This window comes from Cupressus sempervirens, chromosome 10, assembly GCF_028749045.1.
Source record: "Cupressus sempervirens isolate cs-2001-9-10 chromosome 10, ASM2874904v1, whole genome shotgun sequence".
Taxonomy (NCBI): Eukaryota; Viridiplantae; Streptophyta; class Pinopsida; order Cupressales; family Cupressaceae; genus Cupressus; species Cupressus sempervirens.
Window position 1 is genome coordinate 936576152 of NC_143127.1, and position 18299 is coordinate 936594450.

General features: G+C 38.0%; 1 protein-coding gene across 2 annotated transcripts in view; it reads right to left on the reverse strand.

The window, feature by feature from the left end:
- Nucleotides 1-17967, reverse strand: part of APC6 (anaphase promoting complex 6) — a 169758-nt gene extending 151791 nt beyond the window's left edge. Inside the window, exons 1-3 of one of the 2 annotated variants that reach the window (XM_089806964.1) lie at nt 17440-17967; nt 15550-15675; nt 13791-13864 (exon numbers count right to left, since the gene is read on the reverse strand). In XM_089806964.1, coding sequence (XP_089663090.1) covers nt 13791-13864; nt 15550-15675; nt 17440-17682 — 443 coding nt within the window. In that variant the 5' untranslated portion in view covers nt 17683-17967. The remainder of the gene's footprint in view (nt 1-13790; nt 13865-15549; nt 15676-17439) is intronic. The other variant, XM_089806963.1, reaches the window with a different exon arrangement.
- Nucleotides 17968-18299: the final 332 nt, after the last annotated feature.

Here is an 18299-nt window from a genome sequence, read left to right on the forward strand (position 1 = left end):
CGGTTGTTCCTATTGAACCAAGAAGGAACTTCCCTTTTAGGTTTGAAAAAATGTGGACTTCCCACCCAGAGCTTCTAGATAAAGCTAAATTCTGGTGGGGGATTGAGGTGGAAGGAACTGTTATGTTTAGAGTTACTAGGAAATTGAGCAATGTGAAGAGGATGATTTAAGTCTGGAACAAGACGGACTTTGGTCACATCTTTCATGATAAGGAGGATCTATTAGATAAACTTACTTCAATTCAAGACAATATCCAGCAGGAAGGCTGCAATGAGATTAATAGGAAGGTTGAGCTGACTATTCTTTCAAACTTGCACAATATCATCAATAAGGAGGAAAAATTTTGGAGACAAAGATCAAGGATAAACTGCCTCAAGGATGGAGATCAGAACACGAAGTTTTTTCACCTCTCCACTCTTAAGCATAGAGCTAATAACAGAATCTCTGGAATCAAGAGGGGGCAGGTTTTGCTGACCAAAGAAAATGATATCTCTGCTAAGGTGGTGTCTTTCTTCTCTTCTCTTCTGTCTTGGGACCCCTTGTTATCAAGGGTGGATCAAGAGGACATTGTTTCTTGTATCCCTCAGATGATCCAACCCCACCACAACAAAATGCTTCGGGCTATTCCTAATGCATTGGAAGTTAAAGAAGCTCTTTTTTCCTTGCCTGTTGATAAATCTCCAATTCCAGATGGGTTCCCTACCTTCTTTTTTCAAATGTATTGGCAGGTGGTTATGGAAGATGTGGCGAAGGCTATCTAGGAGTTTTTTGGAGCGAGAAGTATTCTCAAGGAGATTAATTCCACTTTCTTGGTCCTCATTCCTAAATCTCCAAGGGCTAACTCTTTGGACAAGTTCAGACCTATCAGTTTATGCAACTCTTTTTATAAGATCATCTCGAAGGTGCTTACTTCTAGAATGCTCAAAATTCTCCTTCTAATTATTTCTCCTCAACAAACTAGCTTTGTCCCTGGAAGACAGATTTTAGATTCAATTATGATGGTTCATGAAGTTATTCATTCTTTGGAAGCTAGTAAACGTGAAGGTATGTTGCTAAAACTAGATCTCTCTAAAGCCTATGATCGGGTTGACTGGTCTTTTCCTGGGTTAGTCCTTCAGGCCTTTGGTTTTGATCAAAAAGTCTGTAAGATTATCTCTCAGCTTGTTTCTACCTCCTCTCTTGTTGTTTTGGTCAAGGGAGCTCCCTCAGATTTCTTTAAACCTTCTAGAGGTCTTAGACAGGGAGACCCCCTCTCGCCTATCCTTTTCATTATTTTGGCTGAATGTATTGGTAGGCTTATTAAGCACAAAAAGAAAGATGGAAGTCTCAAGGGGATCAAGCCTTCATCAAAATGTGAGCCTTTCTCCAATCAGCAATCTGTGGATGACACAATAATGAGGGGGGAGGCCTCTGTTAGGGAGGCTAAGTCTATGAAGGAGATTCTTGATATATACACTAGAGGGTCTGGTCAGCTGATCAATTGGGAAAAGAGCTTGATTTTCTTTGTTAACACCCCTGAAGTCTGACAAAGAAAAATTGCTAGGATCCTTGGCTATGGAGTGGGAAAGCTTCCCTCTACCTATCTTGGACTCCCTTTGGGATCTTCTCCCCCAGACTCCTGGAATGGGATTTTGGATAGATTCAGTAGAAAGTTGGTTGGGTGGAAAGGTGCTTCGCTCAGCCAGGTAGGCAAATGTCAGTTGGTCAAATCAACTCTATAGAACTTGCCTATGTATGCTTTGAGCTTGTATGGAATTCCTGGGAGATTTGTAGAGAAGATGGAAAAAATTCAAAGAGACTTTCTATGGACTAGTCTTGAAGGGAGAAAAAGGTATCCTCTGGTTGCTTGGGAGAATGTGCGTCTTCCAAAGAGGTATAGCGGCTTTGGCATAAGAAAGTTAACCCATCTCAATAAGGCTCTGTTGGCGAAGCAAATATGGCGTATCTTCAACAGCACTGGTGAATGGAGGGATATCTTGGTTAATAAATATATCAAAAGGCCTTCTCTTCATTTTATTTTAAACAATGAGGATATTCCAAAAGGGTCGGTTATCTGGAATGGTATCTTGAAGGCTAGGAACCTGGCAAGGGCCAAGGTTTCTTGGAAATTGGGAAATGGAGAGGAAATTCAGTTCTGGTCTGATAGTTGGCTATTTCAAGGTCCCCTTATTAACAATCCTGCATATGAATTTTGGGTGAATGAACGTACACGACAATTTGGGTTTAAAGTTAGCAATTATAGGAATGGCCAAGGATAGAGAGATCTTTCCCTCATATCTAAAGATCTGAATCCGATTATGATTCTATTAAACACTATGGTTCTCAGTAATAAGAGAGATGAAATGATTTGGGGGGATAATCCTAACGGAATTTATTCTGTTGCTTCAGGCTATAACTCTCTTTGGTGTATGAGGGAGAAACCCCCTTGGGTGAATGCCTAGCTTCTTGGCCTCATTCCCAAGATCAACATCTTTTATTGGCTGGCCCTTCAGAATAAAATCTTCACTCAAAATAATCTTAAAAAGAGTGGACATGTAATGCCTAATAGATGTCCTCTTTGTAAAAACCAGCTGGAGTCGGGAAACCATCTTTTCATTCATTGTGTTTACTCTAGGGAGGTTTGGGAGTTCCTAACCCAGGATTTTGAGATTAGCTGGTGCATGCCAGATAATCTTCAGGATTTCTTCAGTCTATGGAAAAGCCTATTTAAATCTTCTGTTTTGCAAGAATTAAGCACCTAGATTTTGCCCCACTTGTGCTGGAGTATCTGGAAGGAAAGGAACAATAGAATTTTTTGGGATAGAGAGGAGTCGGCTCTTGTTCTTGGGACGAAGATTAATAAAAACATTTAGGAAAACTATTAAGTCAAGAAGGGGGGAGATTTTGAAGTTGGTGGTAGTAAGATAGATGAGGAGAAAAATAGGAAGCCAGATGGCTTCTTCCCCCGGAGGGATGGCACAAAGCCAATTTTGACAGAGGGATGGCACAAAGCCAATTTTGACGGTGCCTCAAAAGGAAATCCAAGTCCCTCAAGAAGTGGTGGAATAATAAGATATAATTTTGGTGAGGGAGTCGCGGCTTTTTCTCTTCCGTTGGGAATCCAAACTAATCATTTTGCGGAAGCCAGAGCAGCGTGCCAAGTGGTTAATCTGGTTTTTGAAGTCGAAATAACTAAGCTTTGGTTAAAAGGGGATTCCAATAACATAATTAATTGTATTAATGGCAAATCTCATCCTTCTTGGTCGATTGCCAATCTAATTGAAGAGACACGTGACACCCTTGCTAAATTTGAGACTGTCCACATCACACATGCGTTCAAAGAAGCAAATCCAGTTGCGGATTGGTTTGCCAATAAAGGTGTGGGATCTAATAAGTTGATTACATGGCAATCGGGAATAGATATTCCGACAGAAGCCAAGACCCTTATCGACCTAGAAAAAATCCAAGTGTGTACAGTGGAGATCTAATGATAATAATGAATATTAAAGGTATATGGGATATGAGTACCAGTCGTAAAGGCCTTTTTGGTTTACACAAGCAATTGAGGCTTTCTTTGTCTTTTCAACACGTTTTGTGGGTCAAAATTGTCATTTACTGCTTGTGTTTTAGTAAGGGGAATTATCTTGGCGCATATCAGAGAAACAGTGCCAAAATTTTGTCTACGAAGGATTTGCAGAGCCTGGAATTTATGAGAATTGTTGGAGCAAATACTGAAGAGATGGTGGGAGAACGCTGCAGAAAGGAGTCGATGGGGGACCTGGAGAAATGGAGGAAAAGGGTAAAAGTTTGGAAAATTTTGAAAAAGGGAGGGGTTGCTAGTTACATTGCCAAACTTCATGGTTTCAATCCTGAGGTCACCAACAGTATGGTGAATTCGTGGAAAGACGGCAAGGTGAAAGTGAATGGTGTCTCTTTTTTTATCACTGAGGAGGTTGTCGCTACGGTCACAGAGATTCCTATGGAGGGTTTCAAGTTTTACAGGGATAAAAAACTCTCTACCAATGTTGTGAAGGATTTTGTGAAGAGCACCAAAGAAATGAATGAACTGATTAAGAGTGAGACATTTTATGTGATGGAATCCATCAAAAAGCTCTGGAGGTATGTGTTGCGTGCTATCATTGAATATATAACTCTGGACCCTAGGTTTGATCAAGTTAGAACCCATCATTTTGTTCTTCTTAATCATTTCCGCCATGATAAGAAAATTTCTTTCCCTTACTACTTACTTAATTCCATGAGTAAGGCTATCACTAGCTTTAAGCAGAAACCCATTGTCAACCCTGCTCTGCATGAGGGATTGTTGTTGCTAATCCATGAGTACTTCAAAGCTCAGATGATTAGCAACAATCCTTCACTGGATGCGGACGAGGACAATGGTAGCTCCAGCTATTCTTCTAACTCTGATGAAATTCAAAGCATAAGCTCGGAGGAGGGGAATGTTTCTTCTGGAAAGAAAATTAAGGGTCATGTTAAGAAGCAGTCCTCTGATTTAACCCCTAGGAGAAAGAGCCCTAGGGACCACAACCAAACCTCTAGCAAAGAGGATATGGATTACAATGAGGATGAGGAGGACATGGATTCTAAGGATGAAGACAAGGAGATGGAAGAGGAGATTAAAGAGGACCATGCCGGGGGAAAACAAAAGAGGGATAATGCAGATAAAGAGAGGGTTTTGAATCAGGAACCGGATGTTTCGATTCTCCCCCTTTCCCCTGTTCATCACCAACCTCAATCTCATTCCGAGAAGGAAAAGGATAATGTTGGTGCTAAAGAGGGAGAAGTGCTTGTCAAAAATAGAAGAAAAGCTTGGAGGAATTTCAATGTCAGGACTGCGACATTGGGAATTTATAGAGAAGCTATGAATCCTCAAATTCTGGTGGATAATCAGGAAGAGCCCCGGCTTGAAGAGCTCATTGATCCAGTTATTGTGGCCATCTCTAATAATGCAAGGGAGATGGGAATGAACCTTCTGAACAACGCTCATAACAGCATGATTGATAATTTCAGATCAATCAAGTGGCTATACCATGAGCTGGAAGAAGTCAGAGAAGGTGTGTCACTTGGAGGGCAACAACAGGAAGACTGAAAATGAGAACCAGGAGGATTAGAGCAATAGAGCCAGTCTAGTTGAGAGGAGAATTAAGAATCTTGAAAACTACAATCACAATTTGGCTAGTCAGATGATCTCTCTCCTCAATTCGATCAATGACAATATGCTCTCTTTAACCGGTGTGATCAAAGACAAAGGCCTACTGGTAGGTGAGGACGGAAAGGACAGAGAAAGAGCCAGGTCTGATGATGATATGGCTACTGATATCACCTTTACCAGTTTGGACAAGGAAACGAAGAAAATCCAAGAGCAGAAGGCCGAGGAGCACCAGAAGATTTTTGAGGTTGCCCAAACCATGCAAGATTTCGAGAAGTAGAATAAAGAGTAGCCCTCTGGTTCTGTCTTTTGTGTTTTTGATGTTTCACTATTGGCTTTTCGTTTTGGCTTTTGCTTAGTTTCATTAAAGACAGTTTGATTTGGCCTTTTTGTTGGCCTTTGTTGTTGGCTAGGCTCGTGCTTATTATCAACCTTTAGACTTGTTTTTTTCTGGCTGGGCTTTTTTGCTTATTATCAGCCTTGGTTTGTACCTACTTTTGGGTTTCAGGGTCCCTTTAAAACCTATTTATCTTATCAAAAACAAACATGAAACCTTCCAAGTGCCATGGGTAAGGCAATGTGTTCTTGGGCTTTATTTGTGTTTTATTTGTGTTTTGTTTATTTAAATGTTTATAAGGAAGAACAAAAACAAAATGTTCACCAAATTTTGGATGGAGCAGAGAGAATTGCCGATTGAAACCCAAAGATGTAGCCTCATATGTTTTTACTGATTGTTTATGTTGAACATGATGGTCCTTCCGGCATCATGGCTTCTTTTGGGTGGAGGCATAATCGCCCAGTTTTTGAAAACTAGTTTATCACTGTTGGTTATGGTATGGAGAGCGACTCCTTGGGGGTTTTATGCAGAATTGAGACAGTCAAATCATGGGGATTTTTTTCTGTTTAGAAGCCAGGGCTCAGGAAGGCCAAGAAAGGACAGCTTTGGAATGTTTGTGGTGCCTTACTCCTGATATCCAGATCTCACAATTACGGCTTCAAGCTTTTGCAGTTCAGGTGGTGGTTCGGATGGTCAATGGCTTGTTTACAATCCATTGTAAAATCATTCCTGACAAGTTGTAAGGTGTCCACCAATTAGGTGGGAATGTTTTTGAGAATTTTATAATCATTTGAAAAGGAACCTCGATGTCTTTTCCAAGGAACTTGTACTTTGTACTTTTTAAAAATTATTAATAAAAAATATCTTATTACCAAGAAAAAAACAGTCACTGGCTCTTAAAAGCATTTTGCACATTGTTGGGTTATATTTTAACCATAGACATTGCCTTTAATACCCATTCAAGGCTATATCTTAACATTGCCTTTAATGGGTATTTTATTACAAAGTAATTGGTAAAAAATACTTGCTTGTCATTAATAGAGACCAAGAGGTCAATTTATACAAAAGAATGAACGAAGAGAATAGAAAACAAAAGAATGAACGAAGAGAATAGAAACATTCTATTCTAGAGAAAGCAAAAAACAAAAGCTTAAGATATTTACAATAGATAACCATTAACTAATAATAGACGACTTATCTATTATTGTAATACCCTCCCTTAATGGTTAATCTATCTAGAACACCAAGTTGTCCTCTGAATTTGACAAACTTATCAGGACCAAGAGGCTTGGTGAGAATGTCTGCAGTCTGATCTATGGTAGGAACATATTGTAGATCTATAGTCTCGTCTTCAACCAACTGTCATATGTAATGACAATGAACATCCACATGCTTGGTTCGTTCATGGAAGACTGGATTCCGTGCTAACTTGATAACGCCTTCATTATCAACAAACAGAGTAGTTGGTCCTGCTGGTGACATCTGCATATCCCCAAGCATCCGACGAAGCCAAACAGCTTCACATCCTGCCTTAACAGTCCCTCTATATTTAGCCTCTGTAGAAGAGAGAGAAACTGCCTGCTGCTTCTTGCTGGTCCATGTGACTGCACCGGATCCCAAACTGAACACATATCCAGATGTTGACTTTTTATCATCAACAGAGCCTGCCCAATCTGAATCAATGAACCCACTGAGTTTACAATTAGAACTCTGAGAGTACAGAAGTCCATAATCTGAAGTGCCCTTCACATAACGAAGCACACGCTTTGCTGCCATCCAATGATCAGCCTTAGGAGCTGGCATAAAGCATAAAAAATATAGCTGACTACGAAGCTAATATCAGGCCTAGTAGCAGAGAGGTAGATGAAGCTGCCTACTAGTTGCCTGTATGTAGTATCATCAATAGAAAGAGAATCAGACGTTGTTGATAACTTGAGACCTTTCTCCATAGGTGTAGATGCAGGTTTGCAAACCTGCATTCGAAATTTGTCTAATAGGGCCCTAGCATATTTGGAGTGAGAGATGAATATACTAGAAGATTGTTGCCAAACTTCAACACCTAAGCAATAATGCATGAGTCCAAAGTCAGTGATATCAAAAGACTGGCATAAGTTCTATTTGATTCCCTGAATCAAAGATGCCGAACTGTCAGTGATGATCAGATCATCCACATAGATAACCAAAAGGATGATGTCACTGTCAATAGTCTTGATGTACAGATTTGAGTCTAAAGAACTCATCTTGAAGCCTTGATCACTGAGGTACTTATCAATCTTGATGTACCATGCCCAAGGGGCCTTCTTCAAACCATAGAGAGCTTTTACCAATCTGAGAACTTGATGGTCTTTACCAGCAACCTTGAAACCAGGAGGTTGCGTCATGTAGACCTCTTCATGGAGATCACCATTCAGGAAAGCACTCTTTACATCCATTTGATGGACCTTCTAGCCAAACTGTGCTGCCATGGCTAGGACTAATCTGATGGTGCTCATCTTTGCAGTAGGAGCAAAGGTCTCCTCATAATCAATGCCCTGACGCTGAGAAAAGCCCTTCGCCACTAAACGAGCTTTGTACTTATCCAAAGTACCATCTGATTTGTATTTGATTTTGTAGACCCATTTGCAGCCAATGGGTTTCTTCCCTAGTGGAAGATCAGAAAGGACCCAAGTGTTGTTCTTCAGCAGGCTCTGGTGTTTAGATGTCATGGCTTGTTCCCACTCTGGAATTTCTTTAGCCTCGGAATATGTTTGAGGTTCAAACACAATGTGAATGTTGGCCATAAGAGCAAAGTTAACAAAATCTGTAGTTTTGCTCTTTTTCCAAGCAATTCTCCTGTGAATAAGCTCATCATCACGAAAATCAACAAGTGTCTTAGCCCACCACTTAGGCCGGATAGGAGAAGGACCAACAGTAGTACTAGGAGATGCTTGATCAATAGGATCCTCATCAGAAGAAGCTGGATCAAACTCAAGTGAAGCATCTACAAAGCGAGGTGATCCTGCAGGAGAAGCCAGAGGTGTCTGTACAGGTATCACTGGAATAACTGAAGCTATAGGAGCTATTGGAGCCCTCCCATCAGGTGAACCTAATGGAAGTCGAACTCCCAAATCATGAGCCTGCATAGGCCAGTCTGCTAGATTAGGAACAAGAGAAATAGGCATGAATGGTCCTCGCTGCTCATCAAAGACTACATCACGATTGTATATGACACGAGATGTCTCAACATCAATCAAGTGGTAGGCTTTGTGAAGACTGCCATATCCAACAAGCATCAATTTCTGACTCTTGGCATCCAACTTGGTCCGTGAAGCATCAGGAGATCCAAACAAAAGCAAGAGAGCCAAAAACCTTTAGGTGACTAATTCTAGGCTTACGACCTGACCAGGCCTCTTTCGGAGTTTTACCTTTGACCACCACTGTGGGTGACCCGTTCAACAGATAAACTGCAGTGTTAACTGCTTCTACCCAAAACTGCTTCGGAACATGTCTGTGTTCGAGCATGGAACGAGCCATCTCAGTGATTGTCCTGTTCCGACGTTTAACTACATTGTTTTGTTGTGGCGTGTGGGGTGTGGTGAACTGGCGTTGGATGCCATGTGTATCCAAGAAGATGGAGAAAACATTAGAACAAAATTCCCCCCCATTATCTGATCTAAGAGTAATAATAGATTTCCCAGACTCTTTTTCAACTAAGGGTTTAAACTTCTGAAATACAGTAAATGCATCTGATTTCTTTTTAAGGAAATACACCCACATTTTTCTACTGAAATCATCTACAAACAACAGAAAATACCTAGACCCAAGAACAGAAGGAGTGGCCATAGGGCTGCAGATATCAGCATGAACAAGCTGAAGTACCTGAGAAGCTCACCAAGAATCGCCATTGGGGAAAGGCGTGCGATGTTGCTTCCCAGCTTGACATGCTTCACAAACTCCAAGGTGTTGAGTCTGAATCTCTGGCAAACCAAGAACAAGCTCATCCTAAGCAAGCTGTGAGAGATAATGCACATTTAAGTGCCCATATCGCTCATGCCAAAGTGTGTTGATAAAAGATCGCCAAGCAGCCATAGCTAAGTCCTGAGAATCATCAGAATCAATAAGTCTGAAAAGACCATGATCCTCAAGACCTACTGAAACAATAGACTTGGTCGCCCAATCAGTGATGGTGCACTGATGTGAACTGAAGGTGACCGCCAAGTGTAGAGAATGTCACAACAACTGATTGACTGAGAGTAGATTTAGTTCCATCCCTGGAACGTAGTACACATCAAGGAATATGAGATTCCTCCCAACAGACTGAATCTGAATGTTGCCTTTACCGACAACCATGTACACTTCTCTGCCACCAAAAATAACAAAATCTGAATAAGGCTGGTAGTGAGTAAACTAGTCTCTGCAGTGAGTGAAATGTCGAGAGGCACCTGAATCAATGTACCAAGTAGACGACTTCACATGATCTACAGGTCTTTTAGCCATATAGGCGTAAAAGGTAGATTTCGTCTGCTCAGTATGCTCTGCACTATTTGCTTTGGGTTGCGAACCTGATTGCTTAGACTGGGCAGCTAAGCATTTTCGACATTCAACCTTCATGTGAGCATACTTGTGGCAACAGTTGCATTGAATATTCTTCTTTCTAGTACCATCAAATGCTGCAGTAGAAGACTTCCGCAAAGATGGTTGCTAAAACTTGCCCTTATCCTTCTAAAAGGATTTCGCAGCAAAGGCTTGCTCAATGGAGGTAGAATTAGAGCTACTAACGAACTGTTGTTTCCACCGATCTTGCTAAAGCAGCAAGGTGCAGAGATTAGTGAACTTCAAATCAACACCAGTAGATGTGATGTTGAGAGTCTCGATCAAACGCTCATAAGATTTTGGTAAACTCCAAAGAGTGATTACCACAATATCCTCTTCCTCCATCTTGCGACCGATGGCAAGTAGCTGATCACGGATTTCCTGAATCCGATTCAAGTGTGCTTGGAGCATGGTGCACTCATCCATGACAATAGAAAACAAATTGTTTTTCAGAAAGAAGGCTCTGCTCTTGTCAGAAGTCTCATGAAGACCTTTCAAATGTGTCCAGATTTCGGCAGCTGTCTTGGCGGATGGAATCTGAGAAAGCTGATCATCAGCTACAGATAATTTGAAAAGCATCACTGCCTCTTGATTATTCGAATCACATGTATCTTGATCAAGACCTGGAGAAGTCGGATGCTTCGTAACACCTAGAACAAGTTGATCAGTGTTCCGATATTCAAAGATTGCGATGATGCACTACTTCCAGGTTCCATAATTGCAACCATTGAATTTGGAATTATGCTCAAGCAAAATATTTGTCAGAGATGCCATGACACATTTTTCAATAAAAAACTGTGAAAATCTATGAAGGCACATTCTTTGAGGCAAAAATATGGAAGACCCAGAAGAATCAGAGAGTGACCCAAAAAAGAGCTCGAAAAAGCCAAAAGGAACATGTTGTCATTTTTTGGATCTGCTGGCTCAAAAATTGGGGCACATAAAACGAGGCACCCAAAAAAAACGGACGACAACCCAATTGAGCTCTCGAAAAACCCACCAAGAATCTCCAAACAAAAAAAAATTCCAACCCCAAAAATTAGGGTTTCGAGCCAAAAAACCAGTCAGTAGATATGAAGATCAAAGCAATAGAAAAATGGTGTTTGCAGGTCTGAAAATGACGATTTTGATCAAAACAGGGGCGTTTTTGTTTGAGACAGCATAGGCAAGGAGATTTTAGCAAAAAAAGCTGTGATTTCACCCTCAAAAATGCTGTTCCGTGATTGCAGAAAAAAGTGGATACCAAAACTGAAACCCTAGCTCGCGATTTTCAGATGTGATGAGCATTCGAGTTGCAAAAAAACAACCTCCAGATCTGCGATTTTCAGCAGACATTTCTTCTAAGAAACCCCTAAAAAAAAAAGTGAACACCCGAATTCTTCCCAAAAATGAAAAACCCTAGCTTGAGTTTTAGTTAGATTCGAATTTCTCCAGGCAAAAAACTCTAGGCGAGTTTTTGAGAAATTCGACTGAAATTTTTTTTGAAAAAAATTAAACAAATAATTTCCAGAAGAAATTATAAATTTTTCCAAAAAATTTGAAGTATTAGCTCTGATACCATATTACGAAGTCATTGGTAAAAAATACTTGCTTCTTGTTAATAGAGACCGAGAGGTCAATTTATACAAAAGAATGAACAAAGAGAATAGAAACATTCTATTCTAGAGAAAGGAAAAAATAAAAGCAAACTAAAGCTTAAGATATTTACAATAGATAACCATTAACTAATAATAGATGACTTATCTATTATTGTAATATATTTAGTGTGTAAATACAATGTATTACAAGTTTTGATGAATGCAATACATGTTAAAAATGTCACCTTTGCTTTATAAAACCAATAAAGGGCTTTTGTAAGTCAAAGCAATATGTAGTGACTTCAAAAATCCCTAGTTTTAACTCTTCAAAGTTAATGATGTGATTTATATTGTATATGAAGTCAAAACAAACATAAACTCATACTTTGTAAGTGAACTCAAAAAGACCACTTATAAATACAAGTTTAAAACATCTCTTGATTATAAACGGGTTTCTCATGTTTATTTACACGCATTTAAACCTTTAAAAGATAAAATGCGTAATAGGACTTAAAAAGACCACTTAACATATTCAAATTCTATAGACGTTCACATATTTCGTTGCAAATATGTACAGTGGAGTTTCAATTCCATATCACATGCAAATGGTACCCAAGATACCATGTAAAGACTAACAAAAAGCCCACTTATGCAAGGTTTTAATCAAGGAATGAAGATATGCAGTCAGGCTTAAAATGCCCACCTACAGGATTCTTAATTACTCAATATCTCTTATAATACAAATCTGATTAAAGCCTATGATAGCTCAAAAGGAGCAAAATAGAAAATGCCACGATCTTAGGGTGAAACTAAAACCAAAATCAAATAAAACAACTAAAGAAATGCCTTTTAGAGTGTTTAACCTTTGAAAATTTATGTAGGGTTGCCCCAATTTTGCGAATACAAAATTGAGGACAAGTTTGATTAGCTTGACCACCTCTCGGTTGTGTTCATCAAAATTATCCTAATCTTGTCCAACCCGACTAGTATGAGACTATTTACAAAAAACAAGGTCATTGAGGTGATGATACTCAAAGATAGTCATCATCTATTGCTTCCATGTTTTGTAACTTTTGTCATTGAATTGTTGATTGCCTTCCAACATAACATTGATCAAAAACATCATTGTGCACGCTTTCTAAGGAATGGAAAACAAGAAATTAGTAGAGGTGAGATACTAATTACAAAATCTAAGGCACAAATCCTAATGCAAAATGAAAAGGCAGATTTTGGTACAGACTTTTTTATAAATGCAATGGCTGGCACAAATACCGAGGTATAAATCCAGAAAATTCTGTCGAAGACCCAAAGAACTTTTTGTGAAAAGCCCACAAAGAAGATATAGGTTAAATATTAATAATTAATCTGACCAAAAAATCAAAGAATTTTTTAAAAACCCTAGTCAGCTAAAGAGAAGGTCAGCAAATACTGAGAGAATGAAGCCCTATCCAAGTAGAAAACCATGGTAAAATGCTATGCAAACAGGTTGCTAAAGGAATCAAAAAGCACAAAATGATGTATTTCTGTCATAGATTTTGCCTCCAAAACATGAAATATGTTAGTACCTGCAGAAAAATGAGCTGCAAACTTGTGTCGTGGCTTTATGAGAGTTGTATTCATGAAACTGATCTTTTGAGCCAGAAAGCCATGACATGAGATTGTATTCATGAAAGCCATTTTTTATCGATAAAAACTAAAACAGTATTTCATTAATTTTGCCTGACCAAGTTTCAATAAAATTGAAGTTTGGAGAAATGTCCATGCCAAGAACACAAGAAAAAGGCAATATAGAATTCAAAACAAGAAAATTTCACTCTTTATCATTGAAACATAAAAAAGCATAAGGAAATGATGAGGATGGTTATAAAAAGAAAGCCTACATCATGGTCAATATTTATTATTGCAAATTGTGTGCATTTCCTCATAAATTTCAAATTATACAGAAAATGATAATATCCGTATTCATGTGCGTGATAAAAATGTAACCAAATAACTTGGGCATCTCTGTGTACTTTGATCTAGTCAACAAATATATAAGATAGAATATGACTGAAGGATTCAAGCAATGTGTTCCCAAATAAAAAGATAGATAAGACTTAAAAGCAAAGAATAATTCATTCTATGTAAAAAGGAGCAGAAAAAAATCTGTATTCTTTACCACAGAAGAGCTTGAACACGATTCTCCAATGCATCATATGCTTTGCCTCGTAAAAAACAGATTGCTGCAGATATCTGTCAAAACAAGCAATGGAGGCAATAAATTGATTGAAAATATCATGCGCGAATAAAACATAGCTAGCAGCCCAGGAGCTAAATGCATCACATTACCTAAAGCGTGCATAATAGAAAACAGCATTGCAAAACCAAGATAAAAGTCATCCAAGATTGCATACACAAGACAAATAAAACATTCAATATTCAAAGATTAGGGATCTGGTGATATGTGATATGCAGTTTAATCCTACTATACACTTTCTCCAAATGAAAGTCAAGAAAAAGCAAATGTAATATGAATTATGTACCCAGAAAAAACACACTCTAATCAAAGTCAAGAAAAAGCAAATGTAATATGAATTATGTACCCAGAACAAACACACTCTAATCAACTAGATGTGGGGGCAACGAATGATAAAATCAGTCATGTTATATTATGTGAACTATGAAAAACATGTTTGTTTTGGTCTAATTATTTTAATAAATTGAAAATTCTTTACATCTGCCTGAAACTTTCACAAAAACAAAATATGTGACAAGTACCTTTATGTATCAAGTTCGTAAAACAAAGGTTGAAAAAGGTTGAAATAGAGGGAGGAATCTCAAATGAACAGAGTAACCAAAAATAAAAGACAAGGAAAATGATTTGAATTTGAAGAAGATTCAAGAGGTGTGTCAGAAAACAAGGAGGTAGTATTACCATGGGCGACACCACATGATACAAAAAAACACAAATAAGCAACTTAATTGGTGTAGGTGATCATTGCAGAGAGCAAACTACATATGAAACTTGAACATAAACAAGTAAGGCTTGAGAGAGTAGACATTCTACATTAGTTATACTCCCATAAAAAAAATCATAGTTTGAAAATTTGTAAATCTAACATGTTGGTTTCATTATATTCTACCAAGACTGAACAAAACTATTTTAGCTCTAAATTCCAATCCATGTTATTGCCCAGGGGTGAACCTCAAACTGGCATGTTCTCTTTCACAATCAGTGAGCTTCTATGTGTTTGAATATAACAGTTATAGAAAATAATGCTACTCATACTAAAACAAATTTTCGTTACTTCCACTTTATAAGGTTTCGCAATAGTTCTCATCTACGTCATATGAAGAATGGATAAGACGATCACATTAAGGCCATTAAGATTCTTTCATCATATCCTTTTTCTTCCTGCAGTCTCTTGGGAGTACCTTTTAAACTGAAATTGTTATATTTGTGTCATAGCTATCCATATATCATGTACAGATTTCTCTTCACATAGCGAATTATGTAAATGCCAATATAAGTTATAACACCAAAGATATTAGATTTCCTCAATCCATAGTTTAAAATTGGTATTGCTTTTTGGATTTGATGGTGTTTTCTTTTTCAACAACATTTCGGATCACACTCCGTGATCCATCATCAAGATGCAATTGAATGCCAGGAGATGAAGAATCAAGAATGTGATCCAATTCCCATTCTTCATCTCCCAGTACTCATTTGCATCCTGATGATGGATCACAGAGTGTGATCCAAAACGTTGATGAATAAACTTCACGAAAAATCCAGAAGCAATAACAATTTTAAGTGATAACATCCTAAATAAACTGAGTCACATGTGGATGGAAACTAATTGTATTTTGTTTTCAGAAATATAGTCATACCACCCAGAGAAGTCCAAAGGCTATAAAAAGTTATAAAAGTAACTCACATTGATTTCTTGGTCCTCTGCATCTTTGTCCATGTTTGGATCTTCTGTGACTTCCAGAGTTCCATCTTCTCTAACCTTGGCATCTCCAAGCATCTCTAAGCATTGGTGCCATTCTTTCATTTCCTCCTAGACAAACTTAAAATTTAATTGATTAGAAGTAAACTACTGTAATCAATTTGACTCTTAAGCCCATCTATAGTTATGGAAACTTCACTCTCTTTTTTCATCTTAGAAAATAACTGATTGAAATTTAGCGAATATAAAGCAGCCCATACCTGTCTAGCATAGATTTGTAAAACATTTCTCTACGATTAATCTATACCTAACGAAATGCAACTAGGTTGTAAAACCCCAAGCCAAAACAAAATGCCCCTTCACATACTAAACATCATCATTGGTGGTAAACCCTGTTGGGTATGACAATCATACTGAGGGTCGGGTACATATTCTTGGCCGATCAGAAATATGTAGACATACATGCTGGGGTAGTAGAATTCTAAATGCTGTTGAAAAATAGTCAAACAGAGCGAACAGACATGACCTTGACGAGTGTAAGAGCAGTTAGACGTTAACAGTAATTATAAATTTATAAATCACTTTATTCTTTTTTACAAACGTGAACCTTTTAAGCAAACCTTACGTACATGTCTTGTGCTTATTGTTTGCATTTTTATTATACATAAAATTGCGAGATGGTACTAGAGCCTAATCCATTAGAACTGTTAGAATGGATAGACAATTGGAGCCTAGAGTTATCGAGGAAAATGAACCAATGAGAGATTGTCCTAGTTTGAAGACTGCTGAAGACTAAATAACAAATTATGGACGATGGTACTTACTATAGCAGTGAAATCAGTCCTTGGAAATATCTGTTCAAAATCATTCATTATTCAAAAGATGAAAAATCTCTCGGAATATTTTATGTTTATCTTCAACTCGTCGAGCAGATGAATTTCGCAATTTCTAGTTTGATCTCATTCACCATGTTCTAGTTGTTTAAAAATCTCATTAACAATTTGTAGTTTGTTCTCATCCACAATTATTAAGCTGCAAGGTGTCTGTATCTAGGACATTGTGAGATGAACCATGCAAATCAATACTTCATTTGGATCAAGGAAACTCCCCTTGAAACAATCATTATCTTAAAAATAGGAAGTGTTAATCTAAAGTTCAAGACACGTTATGCAGTTTGGAGGATATGTAATATTTCTCCAAAACGTAGTAGCGCATTCATGTCAAACGTGCTACTAATAACACTACATAAAATCCCAAACAAAGTCTTATGTAGTTCTGAATATAAAGGGTAACGGTTTTTGTCAGGTCCGAATGATGCCAGTCATCAATTTCACAAATGGGACCTCCTTCAAGATACCACAACGAAATTGATTTCCAAATACCTTCAATATTGTTAGTATCTTCTAACCGGGGTTTCGGTTTCGTGACCGGACTCTAAATTAAATTGAAATGTGTTTCCACTTCAATTCCTGCACTGACCTTGTGACCAAATTCAGAAACAAATTAGATCTTGCCCATCCACCAACACTCGAAGTTCAGAGAGATTCAAATTAATTATAACTACAAGCCATTTTGGACAGTGATGTGATTTGGGCTTGTGACGAAATTCAGATACACATTAGACGTCGCACATCCATGAACACTCGAAATACAGAGTGTTTCTTATTAATCATTAACTAAAAGCCATTTTGGACCCAGATATAATTTGGGCAATAAGCCCACGCCAATTAGAAAAGACCAATGGGTATATCACTTTTGCAAATAAGAGCAAACGGGCCTGCCGCTGTTGATGTATATTCATAGTTTATAGACCTGCCCTTTAAAAATAAATAGACATTGGCTATAGTTGGAAGAGAAAAACGGTGTGGAATGTACCAGGCATTTGGCAGCGAGATAGCGAAAGCGGAGGTCTTTGAAGGTGATCTTAGAATTGCTGAGGATGTGGAGGGCCCTACGATAATGCTGAGCAAGGAAGAGCGCCTGCGCGAGCATGTACAAGTCTGTGGGCGATTGTGTGAAGTCGACGACCTTGTCTGCGAAAAATATAGCTGAGGAATGCAAATGCTTGCTCATGCAGTCCCTCACTACCCCGCGCAATTTCTCCACTTCTTTCTCCATTTATTTTGATTTGCAAGGCTGTTGATCAGACAGAAAATGTATCCAGAGCACCGAGGCAAATCAGTGTTCAAATTTTATTTCTGCGTTTCCCTCCTGCAAATTCGTTAGTGTAGAATTTATACGACTAATGGTGTGAGTTCAAGAGAAATTTGGTAATGTGGTAAATATGATTATGCTTTTAAAAATTTACGGTAATTCCTGTCGAGTTCTATCAGAAAATTTCCCAGAATGTGAAGGAAACTTTCGCGAGCCTAATTTCAATTTAGGCTAATCGAATGGAACATCAACACATAATAAATCTGAAATGTATATTTAAACTATTTTGGATGTTTTCACAAACAAGGATGCATAGCGTCTAGTTCTTGCCGATGTATAATTTGTTATTGCATTAGTCATACAATTAGTTTGTAAAAAAATTTGAGTTAAAAAATAAATTGTATTATACTTGTATATTATGCAAATACAACATTGATCAATAAGCTAATACAAAATTTTAAAAATGAAATGTCATTGATACATAATGTATATTGATTTTGTTGTGGTAAAAGAAAAATATAGAAATACATTTAAATCATATGTGACCAAGAGAATGTCTATTTTGTATTAAGCAATTAATG